General features: G+C 51.3%; 1 protein-coding gene across 6 annotated transcripts in view; it reads left to right on the top strand.

Moving 5' to 3' along the window:
- ADISSP (adipose secreted signaling protein) overlaps positions 1-17,423 on the top strand; it is a 163,619-nt gene that overhangs the window by 54,334 nt on the left and 91,862 nt on the right. For all 6 annotated transcript variants that reach the window (XR_012668253.1, XR_012668252.1, XM_075128176.1 and 3 more), the window contains exon 3: positions 15,975-16,117. Coding sequence is in view for 4 of the 6 variants with exons in the window: in XM_075128176.1 (XP_074984277.1) it covers positions 15,975-16,117 (143 nt within the window). In the remaining 2 variants the exon portion in view is untranslated. The remainder of the gene's footprint in view (positions 1-15,974; positions 16,118-17,423) is intronic.

The following is a 17,423-nucleotide window of genomic DNA, read 5'->3' as shown; positions in this document are numbered from 1 at the left end:
GTGGCACCTTAAAGACTAACAGATTTATTTGAGCATAAGCTTTCGTGGGTAAAAACCCCACTTCTTCAGATGCATGGAGTGAAAATTACAGATGCAGACATAAATATACTGGCACATGAAGAGAAGGGAGATACCTCACAAGTGGAGAACCAGTGTTGACAGGGCCAATTTGATCAGGGTGGATGTAGTCCACTCCCAATAATAGATGAGGAGGTGTCAATTCAAGGAGAGGCAAAGCTGCTTTTGTAATGAGCCAGCCACTCCCAGTCCCTATTCAAGCCCAAATTAATGGTGTTAAATTTGCAAATGAATTTTAGTTCTGCTGTTTCTCTTTGAAGTCTGTTTCTGAAATTTTTTTGTTCAAGTATAGCTACTTTCAAATCTGTTATAGAATGTCCAGGAAGATTGAAGTGTTCTCCTACTGGCTTTTGTATGTTACCGTTCCTGATGTCCAATTTGTGCCCATTTATTCTTTTACGTAGGGACTGTCCGTTTTGGCCAATGTATGTGGCAGAGGGGCATTGGTGGCACATGATGGCATATATAACATTAGTAGACGTGCAAGTGAATGAGTCTCTGATGGTGTGGCTGATGTGGTTGGGTCCTCTGATGGTGTCGCTAGAGTAGATATGGGGACAGAGTAGGCAACGAGTTTGCTACAGGGATTGGTTCCTGGGTTAGTGTTTCTGTGGTGTGGTGTGTAGTTGCTGGTGAGTATTTGCTTCAGTTTGGGGGGATGTCTGTAAGCAAGGACTGGCCTGCCTCCCAAGGTCTGGGAGAGTGAGTGATTGTTTTCCAGGATAGGTTGTAGATTGTTGATAATGTGCTGGAGAGGTCAATGCTGGTTCTCCACTTGTGAGGTAACTCCCTTCTCTTCATGTGCCAGTATATTTATGTCTGCCTCTGTAATTTTCACTCCATGGATCTGAAGAAGTGGGGTTTTTACCCACAAAAGCTTATACGCAAATAAATCTGTTAGTCTTTAAGGTGCCACTGGACTCGTTGTTATCCTGCTAATGGTCGCGATCCGCCCCCAGCGTTGAAACGGGGAAAGATGGTACAGCAAGCAGGAAGAAGAGGACTGAGTGGCCAATGTGATGAAAGGATGGTGCTGGATAAGTTACGTATGTGGGTGTCTACCTCTGAAATCCAAAGCAGCATCGCACAGGGTCGGGCTGTGAATGAGACCCCACTTGTCAGGGGTCGGCACCAAGGCAGGGGTGGCTGGTTCGAATCCTTCCAGGGAAGTGGGAATGGTCTGGCAGGGAGGATGCTAGGGGCTGGGCTGGCTAGCCTGAAGGTAGGAGCCCTCGGGCAGCCCCGGCTGGGAAGGAGGAGGGTTAGGCAGGGGTTTGGCTTTACAAACTCCAGGCAAGGGAATAACTTATGACTTTATACAGTGTGTATGTGTGTGTGGACAGCCTTTGCCTGTGCACTGTTGATGCCACTTTACACCTTCACACCAGGCAGCTGCGCCGCAGACTGGGCGGCTGTTTCTGCAAATTGGGTCTGCAAAACCAGAAGCAGTCTAGGGACCAGTATTTGCTAAGTGCCCAGGCCTGGACACAGACTTTCCATTGAAGGCAGGGAGTCCCAGCGTGCAGAGGAGCTGCAGCAGGTGGTCCGCACTGAGTGCCCTTAATTCCAGGAGGCAACGCTTGCAGTCCTGCCTTCCCTTGCTTCGAGCCTTGCCTTTTGCTGTGGCAGCACAGAAGCCTGTCCATGGTATTTGGAGAACCTGAGGACTCCAGCGACTGTCCATTCCTGGCTGTCCTTCAGGCACGACCATAATAAACGATTAGCCATAATAGAGTTGCTTTAGGCACATGCGGTATCTGTGGCCATGGGCATTATTTTGCTACTCTGAGCACGGCACTTCTTGCTCCGGGAGTCTGGGCAATAAGATTTTTCCATAGCAAAATCTGTGGGTTGGGCCCTTGGCAAGCCCTGTGAGCCAGGGCTCTTTCATCTGTCGTCAAACCTCTTTCACCCATGGGCCTCTCAGTGTCACAGGTGTGTGATCCACAGGCGGGTGCGAGAAGGAATGTGAAGGACTTCCAGTCCCAGTAGTGAATTTGCTCATTAGCTGGTGAAACCTCAGGACAGGTGAGTGACTGTGGAACTGATGGGATCTGGAGGTGGTTCAAATACCCTGCCATCTCCTCAAAGGCTTGAGGTGCTGGAAGACGAGCCAAGTGGCTCTTTCTGGTAGTTGAGATGCCTGGATCAAGTGTTATGGCAGCTGGTGCAGCCCAGCTGTCTGGGAGCTTCCGGGTGACACTACGGAATTGCAAGGATGCTGGTGCAGGTAGACAGTTGAAGGCAGCCCCATGTGCTGTCCTAGTTCTCTAGTAAGGTGGCGTGGCAGATGGAGCAGCGTTAGGAGTGAGGGCTGTCTGTCTGATACATATCCACCCTTTCTCTGCGGAGAAACTGATTTGGGAAGCCTGGCATCAAACCAAAGGCAGGATGCTCCAAGATCCTTGAGAATGGAACCTGGGAGCATCTGCTGCATGCAGTGAAAACTTGGGTCTAGCTCCAGCAAACCCCAGGCTTCCTTAAGCCCCCCGCTGTATGTCCCTCAGGATCCAAGCTAATTTGCCAGCCACCTTGTGAGTCCAAATGGCTAGAACCCTAATTTCTCAATAACCTTCTTTTTTTAATAAACCCTACAGATTACATCCACAGCTGGGATGGGTCATTCAGTCCTTTGTTCAGAGCTTCAGTTTGTAGCAAGGTTCCTCCAGAAGTAAGAAGCAGGATTGAAGACAAAATGGAGCGGTTTTCAGGGCCTTTTATATTCTCTGCTCTTGGAAGGACACCCCTTTGCTCTTACTGTGGAAAATCACAGCAGCAGGATGGAGTCTGGAGTCAGTCACATGGGCAAGTCACATGTCCACGCATGACTCCGTTTGTAGGCCGACACCATTGTTTACGTGTTAGTTTGAACGTTCCCAGGAAAGCTCAGATGTGGATTGGCGTCTCCCAAAGTTCATTGTCAGTTAAGTGTTTCTTTATTGGGCACTTACTGAGAATAGTCCTTTCTCAAGAAGCTGACCAAATGCTTCACTGAGGCTACTTGGAATCAGATACGTTTGAGATACAAGTACATAGCCCATATTCATAACTTCAAATACAAAAATGATACACACATACAGCTAGCATAATTATAATCAGCAAATCATAACCTCTTCATAGACACCTCACACGACAACCTTTGTACAATATTTGCTGCAAATGTATAACGGTGGTTGCAACAATGATCTATACAGTTACAGTTTGTCGATAACATCACACTATTAATCAAGGCTATTGCCTGCTGTGATTGGGTGACATGGGGGAGTGGCTGAGCAGGTGGAAATGACGTTTCGTGCTTTTCGAAAGGGCTTCCCAGTCTGATGCTGGACAAAGCCACGTCCGGTTTTGTGTCCGTCCTGGATGGGGGCAAACCCTAGAAAAGCAGGACTGTCCTGTTTAATACCACACAGGTGGCCTGCCTGGGTCCTAAGCTCTGACTTAGGGCCCAAGGGGCTGCGGCAGTGGGAAGAACACTGGGGCCCAAATCCTCAGAGGTATTTAGGCACCCATCTCCCAGTATGTTAGGCACCTAAATACCTTTAAGGATCTGGGGCTTGGTCTTTTGCCACTTCCTAACTTGTAATCCTCTTACCACATCCCCTCTAAACTGAGTTTAAGTGTATTTTGGGCACAGTGCATGAAGGTCCTCACTGCAGGCGCCGACTCCGTGGGTGTTCCGGGGCTGGGGCACCCACAGAAAAAAAATAGTGGGGTGCTCAGCACCCACACAGCCAAAAAACTGATTGGTGGCTGCTGCCAAACAGCTCTTTGGTGGCTCGGGGAAGGATAGAGAGCAGCACGTGGTGTGTCGGTGAGGGCCACGGGGAGGGGGCAGAGCAGAGGCGGGACCTTGGGGAAAGGAGCGGAGTGGGGGCGGATGGGTAAATTAGAAATTGGTGCTTATGGTCCTCACTCAACAGAAACTAAGAAGTGACAAAATACTGTATTTATATGAAGCTTTTTAAACACACATGTCCTCAGCTGAGGTAGCTGAAGGTCTGACCCACAGAGTTTTAAACCACTTTGATTTTACAATATCTTGGCGGCCGTTGTTGTGTTTGAGACCCTGGGGAGGTTGAGTCATTTTCATTGCTGCCTCTTAAAAGAACAAACTCCAAGACTGTGCAGTTCAGAGTTATCACTCCCTGTCATCGTGTGGGTTGTTTGAGACTGCGCCCGGCTATGTGTCTATTTAGCAAGGCCATGCGTCGGAGCGACAGTCCGTTGTAAAAGGCTTTGCAGACGCTATACACGTTTGGACTCTGCGCTGATGGTGTCTGGGGCCCTGTATTCAGGTCAGAGCCGCTGCTGAGTCGGGCTCTGCTTGGCAGAAGGTGAATGGAGAAATGCCCTTGTCATGTGGAAAGACACACATGGGCAAAGTGAGAAGGGAGTGGGGACAGAATCTTCGAAGGGTCAGGCTTGGAGGGACCTTGAGAGGTCATGTAGTAGCGCATCTAACCCATCAGAAAGAAGCAAAAAAGGCGAGGCACGCACAATTTGTTCTCCTTTGCCGGTGGCCTGGAAGGCCCTTTGCTTTCATAGTGTCTGCTCGAAATAGTGTCTGGTACTGCACGGATTTGTGGCTGGAGGAGAGGTGGTGGGTGGGAAGCCACTAATACAGAGCAGGGCCCCAGCTAGCGAAGGGGCAGAGGTTTGTGTTCGAAAACAGAAGCACAGCCCCAGTAATGGAAGGGGGAGGGGAAGGCAGGAAGTGTGGGCTCATGTTTCCACATTCATTCTCTGCTGCTTTCCTGTTTGTTAAGAGTCACGATTGAGCTATCTTTAGAGAGCAACTGTTCCACGAAGGCTCTTATATCGTCCTCATCACCAGAGTATCTGGGCTCATTAAGCCGAGAGACTAACGTTAGTTACCCGTGGCTCGTTCTCTCGCTCTTATCCTGGCCCCCAGGGGGAGAATTGTGTGTGCCAGGGAGTGTTTTGTTTTGCTAGGGTCTTGTTTTGATGTTTAAATGTTCACATTGCTCTGTGTGGGTGGAAGAGACGGCAGGGTGGGAGAGAGCACCTGGCACGTGGAGCAGGAGGTGGGCTTGTGACGGTCCTTCGTTCATTTCACAGGCTCGGGCCAGCCCCTGAGAAAGTTCTATCTCCTCCACAGAGGAGCTTTCCCCTCATTGTGGAAAGTTCCATGGGGCTAGAGGAGTGAAATCGACCGTGATCTTCATCTCGGAGCTTTAGGCTCTTTTAGATACCCAGGCCATGGAGTACCTTGGCCTCGACTCGGTATTCTGTGGGCAGCCAGGGTAGGGAGAGGAGGACAGGTGTGCCCAAGGAGCTGTTCTGTATGAGCTGAACTTTCCGAAGTGCTGCAGGTTTCACATCCAGCGAAATCTGTAAGTCACCCCTGTTACCCCTCTGCCTTAGCCAAAGAGGAATCTGTTGGTGCTAAACTATGTGACAGCTGCCTGCCACTCCAGTCTGTTAGCCAGCCAAACAAACCCTTAGGACTCCGCCAGTCCGGACTTGGCCTTGCAGATTAACCCTTGGTGTACGTCAGTGCTCAAATTCTCCAGAAAAGTCGCCGTGCAACAGCCAGCCCCTGATCCTGGCTGCCCGTGGAAATCAAGTGCACTGTTTCCAGAGACCGATTCCACACCAGCACATCGGCTCAGCTGAGGTGCCCACCTCACTCGACTAGATCAGCACGGAGATGAAGTAAGAATAAAACAAAAATGAGTTTGTTAATAAAGTACAGAGAGATCTGAATGATGCGAAGCAAAGAGAATAGAAACACAAAATGGTTACAAATGAAACAAAAGTATCATACGCTTTCTAGTGATTAAAACTGACCACGTTACAATCCTTGTCGAAGGCAGTTTTCTCACCGACAGCCACTTCTTAGCATCACCATCACACATGGCCGAGGAGCCACCATTCATAGAGGTCCAGAGCGCAGATCCCTTTGTTTCCTCAGTGCTGGATAACCAACAAGTCCTCTTATTGTCTTTCTTTGTTCTGAATCCTGTGTCTCCCATGCTGATTTCACATCCTCAAGGTTGTTTGCTTCTCCTGTTTCCCTCAGATGCAAATGACCTGTCCATTGTTTCTGACATCACCATGCTCAATTTACATTAGGCGCAGGGAGATAATGATCCTCTGTCTTGTCTGGAAGAAAACCTGATCATCCCTTTGGTTAACAGACTTTAAAGCATTAGTAAGTATCCATAATTCCTTCTAATGTTAATACACAGAGTTCACAGTGATATTAATCACCAGTGTGTCACCAGCTTTCATCTGATATCTCACACGGCATCCTGATAGATAGGTGTCATGACAGCAGCGTGTTGGGTGTCGTGAGTTTGTCAGGGGTGATGGGAGTAGCTGTACTTGGTAGTGAAGCCTTTGCAATTAGGCATTAGGGGGCTCTTGGGGTCACAATATTGCATAGCTGGAGAGTCCATCGGGGAGGTGATAAAGGCATGAATGACTGAGGCCAGGTCTTTGTCCTCCACGATGGGATGGAGTTTCCTAGCAGCCAGAGACGTTAGCAGCATCCATGCTTTTTATGTGAGAGCTCAGCATCAGCAGGGAATCCAAGAGTACTCCTAGTCCAGGGGTCGGCAACCTTTCAGAAGAGGTGTGCCGAGTCCTCATTTATTCACTTTAATTTAAGGTTTCGTGTGCCAGTGTTACATTTTAACGTTTTTAGAAGATCTCTCTCTCTAAGTCTATATATTACATAACTAAACTATTGTCATATGTAAAGTAAACAAGGAGGAGGGGCAGGCACGCTTCATTTAAAATTAAATTAAAATGCTGATCTTACGCCGCCGGCCCGCGCAGCCCACTGCCAGCCTGGGGTTTCGTTCACCTAGGCCGGCAGCAGGCTGAGCGGGGCCTGCGGCCGGGACCTTGGCTGGCAAGGGACTGGCAGCCAGAACCCCAGACCGGCAGTGGGCTGAGCGGGGCCAGTGGCCGGGACCTTGGCTGGCAAGGGACTGGCAGCCAGAATCCCAGACCGGCAGTGGGCTGAGCGGGGCCTGCGGCTGGGACCTCGGCTGGCAAGGGGCCGGCAGCCAGAACCCAGACTGGCAGTGGGTTGAGCGGGGCCTGCGGCCGGGACCCCGGCTGGCAAGGGACTGGCAGCCAGAGTCCCAGACCAGCAGTGGGCTGGGTGGGGCCAGTGGCCGGGATCCCAGACCAGCAGTGGGCTGAGCAGCTCAGCCCACTGCCGCTCAGCCCGCTGCCGGTCTGGGGTTCCATCCGCTGGCTCCTGCCAGCCAGGGTCCCAGTTGCCAGCCCCACTCAGACCACTGCCAGTCTGGGATCCCGGCCCTGCCCACATACAGTGGGTACCTACCTTCTCCCTTGTTCTATCCCATTTTCTTCCTCTCTCTCTGCACTGAGATGAGGGTGGGAGTGCACTGACCACAGGGCTGGGGGTGAAGGAGAAGGTTGGGGTGTAGGGTTTGGCCAGCAGCTAGAATGAGGGAGGGGGTTCAGGGTTGGGGTTTGGGTGTGGAGTCTGGAGTGTTTACCTGGGCAGCTCCCATTTGGTGCAAGGGCTGCAGGTGGGAAGGTGGGTGGGGGGGTGCAGGAGCTCCTGTTTGGTGCTCAGGGTGGGGGTGGGAATGTGGGGGGGTCCAAGAGTCAGGACATGGGGTGTGAGGGGGCTGGGGGCATGTGAGGAGGGTGCTGGGGTCAGGGCAGAGGGCTGTGTGTGTGTGAGGGGGTGCAGGGGTCAGGGCAGAGGGCTCAGTTGTGTGTGTGGGGGGTGTGTAGGGGTCAGGGCAGGAGGCTGGGGTGTGTAGGGGTCAGGGCAGGAGGCTGGGGTGTGTGTGTGTGTGTGTGTGTGTGTGGGTGGTGTAGGGGTCAGGGCAGAGGGCTGGGTGTGTGGGAGTGCCCCCTGCCCAGAGTGGCTCACGGCAGAGGGCTGGAGGGGATATGCCCTGATTCCCCCCCCGTCCCCCCTTTTTCTCCGCCTCCTCCCAGAGCAGCGAGCGCCCTGCGGCTGCACTTCTTCCCCCTCCTGCGCAAGGGCCATCAGCCGATCGGCGGCCGGGAGGGAGAGGAGGAAGGGCAGGAAGAGTACTTGGGGGAAGAGGCGGGGGAGGGCGGAGCTTGCCTGCCCTGCAGCAGCAGCCGGCGGGAGGTGTGGGGTGGAGAAGAGCAGGTCGGGGCGGGCAGGATTTTTAATGGCTCGCAGCTGCCTGCCGGGGTCCCGGCCTGGGTTCGGCAGCGGGCGGAGCAGGGCTGGTGGCTGGGACCCGGCAGGCAGCAGCGTGCCATTAAAAATCGACTCCCGTGCCGTCTTTGGCACGCGTGCCATAGGTTGCCAACCCCTGTCCTAGACTATGGACTGAATTGACCAACTGTCAGGGGTGAAAGTAACTTAGATGACTTTACTGGTACGCAGGGTGGCCTGGGTCCTGGGCAAGGTGGGGGAGTGTGCCCCTAGGCCCCCAGAAGGGGTGGGGCCTTAGGCAAAATCCCCCAGCCAGCCCTTCAGTGCTGCCCGGCCTGTGCCACCTGGGGCTTTGGCAGTGATTTAAAGGGCCCTGAGCTCCTGGCAGCAGCTGGAGCCCCCAGACCCCACCACGACCCGAGGGCTCCGGTGGCCATTTAAAGGGCCCAGGGCTCTGACCGCAGGCGCGGTGGCGGCAGCAGCAACCAGGAGCCACAGACCCTTTAAATCTCCGCCAGAGCCCTGGGGTAGCAGCAGCATCAGCCGGGAGCCCCAGGCCCTTTAAATCGCCATCCCTACGGCAGCAGCTGAAGCTGCGGGCCCTTTAAATCGCTGGGCCATGGGGCAGCTGCCCCTTTTGCCTCCCCCCCATCAGTGGCCCTGCCAGTACGGTCAGCAGTTTCTTCCTGATACATTGGACCAGACTGGACTGGCTCACTTTTACCTCTGCCAATTGTGGATGTGAACCTTCCACCAAAGGAGACTGCGCTGTGGCAGCAGACTCCTCAAAGTACTTTCTTCTGCCCACGGCTTCACCTCTGTCTTGCTCAGGTTCCGCTTCAGCCCGCTGCTCTTCATCCATGAGCTGATCTCCTCCAAGCACTGGGCCGGGCTGATGGCCAGGCTGCGGCTCTGTGTGGTGAAGGAGAGGTGGAGCTGTCTCCTCTGCATATTGCTGGCACTGGACTCTGTGTCGTCTGACCCGTGCACCTCCTGGCTGCATGTAGATTTTGAATAGGACCAGAGAGAGAATTGATCCCTGTGGAACTCCTCAGATGAGGGGCCTATCGATGGAGGATTGATCCCTGGGGGACTCCTCAGATGAGGGGCCCATCTCTCCTCAGGAAGGACTCAGACCATTCTAGTGCCTTACCCTGGGCCCTGCCGTCACAGCAGTATCCCATGGGCGATGGTGTCGAATGCTGCAGAGGGGCCCAGGGGGATGGGCCCTCTGTCCACTGACAGATCATCAGAACCACTAACATGGTTCCAGTCCCATGTCCTGGCCTGAATCCAGTTTGTGCCAGGTCTAGGCTATTGGTGTCAATTAGATGCGCTTGTAGGCGGTCTATGGCTGCTTCTCTGTGAGCTTGCTCAGGAACGGGAGCTTCAACAGCAGCTGGCTGTTGGCTAGAGGCGATGTGCCTAGAGTGGGTTTCTTTGGGGTTGGTTGGGTTATTGCGTGTTTGGAGGAGGAAGGGATGATTCCTGCCCTGAGCTAGGGGTGGGCTGGTCCCACCAGGAGTGGCCTCAGAGGCTCATGACTCCCACCAGCTGGGAGGGGCAGGGCTGGATTCACAGCTCTTGGGTCGAGTGTCCTCAGGACATTTTGGACACTGTAAAGGAGTGAGTGAGATGAGCTCTGGGACTGCAAGGGGCTGTTGGTAGGTGGATCCAGGCTGTTGGAGAGGCCTTCCCGAATGTGCGCGATTGTTTCAGGGCGGTTGGATGATCGCTCTGCACAGCACTTGGTGCTCGGTGCTGATGCAGGCTGTAGACATGCAGGATTGAAGAAGGGTTCACCACCCTGGCTAGCTCCTCGGGGCAGGACACGTCCGCTTCAGTGGAGGCTGCTAGGCAGGTTCTTTTGGCCTGTAATCCAGCCTCAGCGTAGGCTTGGTGGGATCCATTAGGTTTTATCCTGTGTTTAGCAGCGTTTGTTTTCTGCCATCAGCACTCGAGTTTCCAGGCCCTTTCTCCATCCAGCACCGGGAGTCAGGAACTGCGGAGATGTGGGCGATGGGGAAGGAGGGGCTGCTGGGGCCAGTGTGCCGATGGAGGAGGCTAGAGTGCAGTGATGGTGATTCACCAAGTCTTCAACTTCTTGTCCTGTGCGGGGAGCGCTGCTCTCCTCTGGCTTTGGGGTTTGGTGGGGTCTGTGCATCAGCGTGGTTGAATCAGAGACACGGGGATCTCATTGCCTGGGAGCTGGGAGAGCTCCCGCTCACTGCCTTAGGGCTTGTCTATACTACAAAATGAGGTAGACTTAAGTTAGGTCAACCTATAGTCACCAAGACCATTAAATTGACTGTTGGTGTCCGCACTGCCCTTCTTCTGCCAGTGGTTCACGTCGTCACCAGGAGTGCATGCACTGACGGAAGTGGGGCATTGTGGGGCACTGCCAGCTGGAGTGTGGGTGCAGTGACAGCCACCCGTGGGTCACAGCTGGAGTCCCCCGCACCTCGGATGACCACCAGAGCCAGGGCTGAAATGTGAAATAATAGCAGCCATTAAACTGACAAGAATGTCAATTTCATGTCCCTGCTGTGAAATTGAGCCCCATGTTGGGCTCACAGCTTGGGCCGTCAGCGCAGGGGATAGGGGGCTCCAGCTTTCAGCTCAGTGCAGGGCTGACAGACAACAGGCCATGTAAGTAATGTGGTGTCTGTCTACACGGACACTGTGTCACCCTAACTCTGTCGGTCTAAGCACTACGCCTTACATCAGTGGGAGTACCATCGTAGTGCAGACGCTGACAGCATTAGGTCGACATAAGCTGCCTTGTTGTGTAGACCAAGCCTTAATGAGTGGCTGGTCTGCTCAGGACAGCGGCTGGATTGCAATCTCCTTGATATTGATAGCAGAACTGAAGAGCAGGGCCTGGACATGACCGGCTGGGTGGGCTGGATCAGGGGCAACCTGTGAGCGTCTGAGGGAGGGGAGTAAGGAGAGGAGATCTGGGGCTTTTGCATCTGCAGCCTCATTGACCTGAATGTTGAAATCTCCCAGGATGGCTGGTCTGAGTATTTCCTAGCCATCTCCGAGAAAGCTCCTTTGTGAGCTCGTTAGCTTTGGGTGTGTAAATGAGCATAAAATCTGTTAGCTTTGCCCCTGGTTTCTGCTGTCAGAGGAATGAATTTGGATGACTGTCTTACCCCAGCCACCTCTTTTTGGAATTGATGTTTGCAGAGGAGATTAATGCAGTGCCGCTTGTCCTGCCTGGGGCTGCAATGTACTGAGCATTCTGGGGGGCCGAGCTGGGCAAGCACAGGGCTAGGGCAGCTGGCTGTCAGGGCTTGGTGATGCAGGTTGTGGGCTTTGTCACTGATGAGGCCATGTATTGTTCATTGGCAGTGGATCTTGCATTGGTCAGTATCAGTCTTAGTTCCGGTTGCCATGTGCTCCCCGCTTCAGGTTTGTGCCTGTGTGGCGCTTCTGCGTAGCATACGGCCTGTTCTGTGCCGTCTGATTTGGACTGTGATAGGTGAAGTAACCGCTTGTGTCATGGGGATGCTGTGAGCGGAGGAATGGTTGGTTTGCCAGATGCCACGGGAAAGGCAGGTGTGTTAGCCCCTGTTGGCGCTGGGAATGGGCGGAACTGGAGCAGTCTCTCCCTGGAGAAGAAAAGCCATCCTGACCAGAAGATGGCAGAGAAGGCTGCAGGGTGGGGAAGGGCAGAGCATCCAGGTTCCTTCCCCATAAGAGGCTTCCTTCCTGTGCATCAGAGGGCTCCCTCTTTGTGTCTCTTTCTGCTGGAGCGGAGGCCTGAGTCTTTTGTTTGTGTCATTCGGAATCGGCGCTGGTGTCCTGCCATGCCTGGATCCCCAGCCGGTGTAAATCCATGTAGCTCTACTGATCCCAGCACTGACTGCCCCCAGCAGGAGATGCGGTCTTAGGACCGCGTGTCCTTTTGCAGTAAATGGCTCGGCGTGATGTTTTAATAACCAAACAAACGTTTTTTTTTACAACTGGCGATTACACAGCTGGGCTTAATTGCGAGTGTGGGCTTTGGGGGGAGACTGTTTCATTTGGCAAAAGCCGGCTTTGGCAAAAGCAGCCTGCAGAGCAAAGCGCTGATGGATTAGCACTAATAACATTGACAGAGCTGTGTAAGTTCTCTGCGTTTCAAAGGCTTTGTTACTCTCTTTGTAGCAGGAGAACAATAACGGCCAATGTCCTTTGAGGAACGCAGGTTTCCAGGGAAAAGGGTTGTGATTTAAGAGGCTCTTTTGCAAGTTTCACAGTTTCCTTTTATGATGGTCAGACTTGAGCCTTCCTGCCTGTTTTCGTTTTTGAGCGAGAGTGATGAAGACTCACGGATTTTAATGTTAGAAGGGACCGTTCTGATCATCTTGTCTAACCTGCATGGCACAGGCCAGAGAACCTCCCCCACGGATTGGGGCAGTGGAGGGAACTATTCTTTGCTATTACTTATCTGTTTCCTTCACATCACATCCTGGGATAGCTCCGTTGTAAACTTCTGGCCAGTTGATGACTTGGCTTTGTCTATACTTACAACTTCCCATGTTGCATGAAGCAGCCCGGCACAGCTCCCCACGTACTAGCAGTGCTGGTAGAAAACAGAGCATCAGCACTTTGACCACTGTGTTCTCTGGATCTGATCTGCGGGGTGGGAGCAATGCAGTGGTATTAGACTACCGCCCTGCTCACGCTGGTCTGGATGCAGTTTTGTACTGCTGGCAATTTGTTGATACAGGACAATCTCCTCTGAGCTGGGTGCAAAGCGCCCGGAACTGAGGAGATGAGTCTCGGACAAACCAGTGACTGTCTCTGCCCATAGCCAAACCACTGCTGTTCTGCTGGGCTGTATCTGCAGAGGCTGCATGCCGAGGAGCCTGGAAGGAATTGGTGGCTGGGGAGAGTCCCTCTTTCTAGGCCTGTGGTGAGACATGCCCCCTGCCCCCAGCTGCTGGGCACCTCCAGGAGGAGGTAGATGCAAGGAAGCTCTGGGCAAAGTGGAGGAAGTTCAGAGAAGAAGAAAAAATGATCCGGGTGCTGGTGGGACTCGCAAGGAAGGATTAAGAGCTAAGTCTGCACAGCTCAGTTAAGCAGTGATTGAGAGAGTGGGACGTAGCGTAGTGCCTAGCTCATGTACCCGGGAAGGAGAGAGATTGCTTAGAATGGTCTCAGGGGCTGGGGTTCTAATTAGGAGTGATGGGAGCAATGGAAAACCTGGCTTGCATATCAAGAATCTATTTCTGATAGGGGCGGTCCGTGGTATCTAAATCTTGGCACCAATTTATGGTGATTCAGAGATGCCGAGCACCCCCAATTCCTGCTGAGGGGAGTTGCAGGCGCTGAGCACCAGGAAGAAAAATGGGTCCTTTTCTTTTTAAATGTCTAATTTCAGGGATCCAGCTTGGCCCTAGTGCTTCGCTAGGACTTGCACTATGCATCGATTCTGCTGGGACTTGCAGGGTCACAGTGTAATTCTCCAAGTAAGTCAATGCTGATGTTATGCTTATAAGAAGCACACGGGATCTTTTTCAGGGGAAAAGGCAATACACCACGTTACTGAAAATACAACAGTTAGCATATGCATTCAGTCACTGCCCCCGCCCCGCTCCCCCCAGGTCCTGCAGATGATCTTATACTTACCAGTCTGTTGTAGCTCAAGTCAATTTAATGGCCAGTTAGATTGAGCACGAGTGAGGAGCTGGGCTCTGTTGGTCGCAATCTGATGCTCCGAAGCTTTGCAGGACTGAACCCAGAGTTCTATGGCAAAACACCCCAGCTTTATACTTGTAAATTCCCACTTTAGTCTATGGATTTTGCAGTGTCATTCTGTAATCGTTAGTCCTTAAGTGGTGTTAAACTTGGGGTTTTCTGCTGTTGTTTCTTATTTGTTGTCTCCCCTTCTGGGGTGTTAGCAGCATTGACAACCTCAGAGGTGAGGCAAACTCGTTTAGCATCAGATACATTGGCTGTTTTCTGCTTGTTTCCATTTTGTCTCTCCAAGTTTCTCACTTCTTCTTGACCATCTGGACATTTGTGATGGCTTTCACACTCATCCTTAAACATGCACACATCCTTTACCCACACCAAACAATTGTACAGAGAATTTCAGACAGGATTACATTTCAGAAAGGGTGATATGGTTTGACGTTACTGACATAAATTGAAACTACTGTTATATATTTGCAGCAAATATTGTACAAAGGTTGTCGTGGGAGGTGTCTATGAGGAGGTTTTGATTTTCTGGTTGTGATTGTGCTGTTCGTATGCATGTATCATTTTCCTGTTTAGAGTTATAAGTATTGGCTCTATAATGTCTGAACTTCAAACTTGTGCTATGCTTCCGGGTGACACCCCAGACAATTTGGCATCAGCACTGCCTAGCCTGCTGGGTGGCCCATTGAGGACCATAAGCTATACAACTGACCTATTGAGAGAAGGCAGATACGCCTTGGGACTCAGTAAGGCATGCAGGGACATGCCTATGGACAGAACTCTAAGGTTTTTCCATGCCATGTGCTGGATAGCTTGTCTTTGGAACAAAGAAAGCAGAAGGCACATGGCAAGAGACTATAAAAGGCTGCTGCAGCTCCTCCATCTTGTCTTCAGTCCTGCTTCTTACCTCTGAAGGAACCTTGCTACAAACTGAAGCTCTGAACAAAAGACTGAATGACCCCTCCCAGCTGTGGATGTACCCCAGAGACTTGGTTTGAGCCTGCAGTTTATTCCATTATTGCTGCAAGCCTGCACCAAGAACTTTGCCATTACTGTATGTCATTGATTCCATTTAACCCATTCTAACTCTCATCTATATTTCTTTTTATGAATAAACCTTTAGATTTTAGATTCTAAAGGATTGGCAACAGCATGATTTGTGGGTAAGATCTAACTTGTATATTGACCTGGGTCTGGGGCTTGGTCCTTTGGGATCAGGAGAACCTTTTTTCTTTTACTGGGGTATTGGTTTTCATAACCACTCATCCCCTTAACTAGTGGCACTAGTGGTGATACTGGGAAACTGGAGTGTCTAAGGGAATTGCTTGTATGACTTATGGTTAGCCAGTGGGGTGAGACCGAAGTCCTCTCTGTCTGTCTGCTTTGGTTTGCCTTAGAGGTGGAGAACTGCAAGCCTTGGGCTGTAACTGCCCTGCTCTAAGCAATTTGTCCTGAATTGGTACTCTCAGTTTTGTTCTGCCAGAGGCAGCATCATTACATATGGTTACTAAAGGGATTACAAAAGAACCATACACAACTTTGTTTGCAAAGCAGATAAGAAACAAGACCTTATAGCAAATACTGTAATGAAAACTTATCCTAAAACAAAAGGTAACCATAATCAGCCGTGAGGACTGTTCTGGTCTGTTCCTGCCTTAACATCAGTTCAGACACAGGCAGCCTGTCTGATGCGTTTTTTCCAGTGACCCAGGGTCGTTCCTTCCTGCTATCCAGTCAGGGTGGCTGTCAGAATACAATCAAATCATATCATACATCAATACATTTAATACATACTACATTGTTATCCTTTATCCTTCATTCTGAGTCATACAAAATACAAACATAAAATCCTACTGCTACACTGAGTCCCTACATCCTGCTGCAAGACCCCATTACGATCCCCATCTGAGACTTGCGGTAAGGCAGCCAAATGTTGAATGAGCACTTGGGCCAGGCCACTGCCTTGAAATGTGCCTCAGTGTTTCCTCTGCTTCTCTGGCTGGGGATTGTGGAAGCCCGGAGGGGAGCTAAATCATGCTTGGGTCTTCTCCCCTTGCAGGCACAAAGCCTAAAGTGGGTGGTGTCCGCTTCGCCGCCAGCCAACCCGAGGAAGGAGCACACTCCCACGTGCACTTTGACGAGAAGCTCCACGACTCCGTGGTCATGGTCACCCAGGAGAAGGATGGCAACTTCTTGGTTAAGGTAAGAGCTGTAGAGATCAAAGGAGGTGGAGGAAGATGAGGAGGAGGAGGAGGATGTTTGGTGGGGTAAGGGGGAGTGGAATAGCTTTGTCTCCTCTGGAAACTGGAACTGATGTCAGGCTATGCCCCGTGTGCCAATTGCTGTAAACATTCAGTTCCAAAGGCTTTGCTGTGGCTAGTGTTTGGGGCTCTACTTTTGATTCATCTCTGGAGAATGAGCTCCCTGCCTGGTTCACCTTCCAGTGGCACGTAGAAAACAGCTGACCGTGTTGCAAGTTGACATAACTCACACTATCTAAAACCAGCTTTGGGATGGCCTTGAAGACAAAGCAGTGAAACTAGCAGCTTCTGTTTATAGCTCAGAGAATTACTGGTTTGGTTCCCTCTGTCCTTGACTCTTGGAAAGAATCCAAATAAGGAACCCATCCAGGTTTGTGCTACATCGTAAGGGTGAGTTAAAGCCATGGCTGAGTCAACACTTAGCCACAGCAGCAATGATCGACAACTTTTATACGCTTCCTGTCCCAGCCTTTGCTAATGTCTGGAGCTTGGTGCATGTTCTCAAGAGGCAGGGATGGGAGTTCCTTCCTCTCCATAATAAAACAACCCAAAGGGGTTTCTCCCTAGATTTTAGGGACTGGGTCAACAAATGGCCTCAATGTGTACCTCCAGAGTGGCAGAAATGTGTCCGCTTAACAGTCCTTTAATGTAGCAACTTTAATCCAAAGATCTCTGATCCCTTTAGAAGCAATAATGAAGTTTGCCAACGTCCTCATAAGGGAGATTGAAGTCCTGTGGTGGGAAATGGGGCCTGGTAGGTCTACCCCACTTGTGAGCTTAACTGTGGGAAAGTGGATAGAAGATTATGAAGTGTCACCATAGAATCATAGAATCGTAGGACTGGAAGGGATCTGAATAGGCCATCTAGTCCAGTCCCCTGCACTCAAGGCAGGACTACGTCATAATTAGACCATCCCTGTTGGGTTTGTCCAACCTGTTCTTAAAAATCTCCAGTGACAGATTCCACAGCCTCCGTCAGCAATTTATTCCAGTGCTTATCTACCCTGACAGGAAGTTTTTCCTAATGTCCACCCTAAACTGCCCTTGCTGCAATTCAAGCCCGTTGCCTCTTGTCCTATCCTCAGAGGTTAACCAGAACAATTTTTCACCCTCCTCCTTGTAACAACCTTTTATGTGTTTGAAAACAGTTATCAATAACCCGTAGCAGTAAATGTTGGTGGGGAGAGGGGCAAAAGAGAGACAGGCCTCCTGCTACAATTCAAGGAGAGACTAGTGGGACCGGCACT

The sequence above is a fragment of the Caretta caretta genome, chromosome 4 (genome assembly GCF_965140235.1).
Source record: "Caretta caretta isolate rCarCar2 chromosome 4, rCarCar1.hap1, whole genome shotgun sequence".
In the NCBI taxonomy this organism is placed as follows: Eukaryota; Metazoa; Chordata; order Testudines; family Cheloniidae; genus Caretta; species Caretta caretta.
This window is presented reverse-complemented; position numbering and strand designations above follow the sequence as displayed.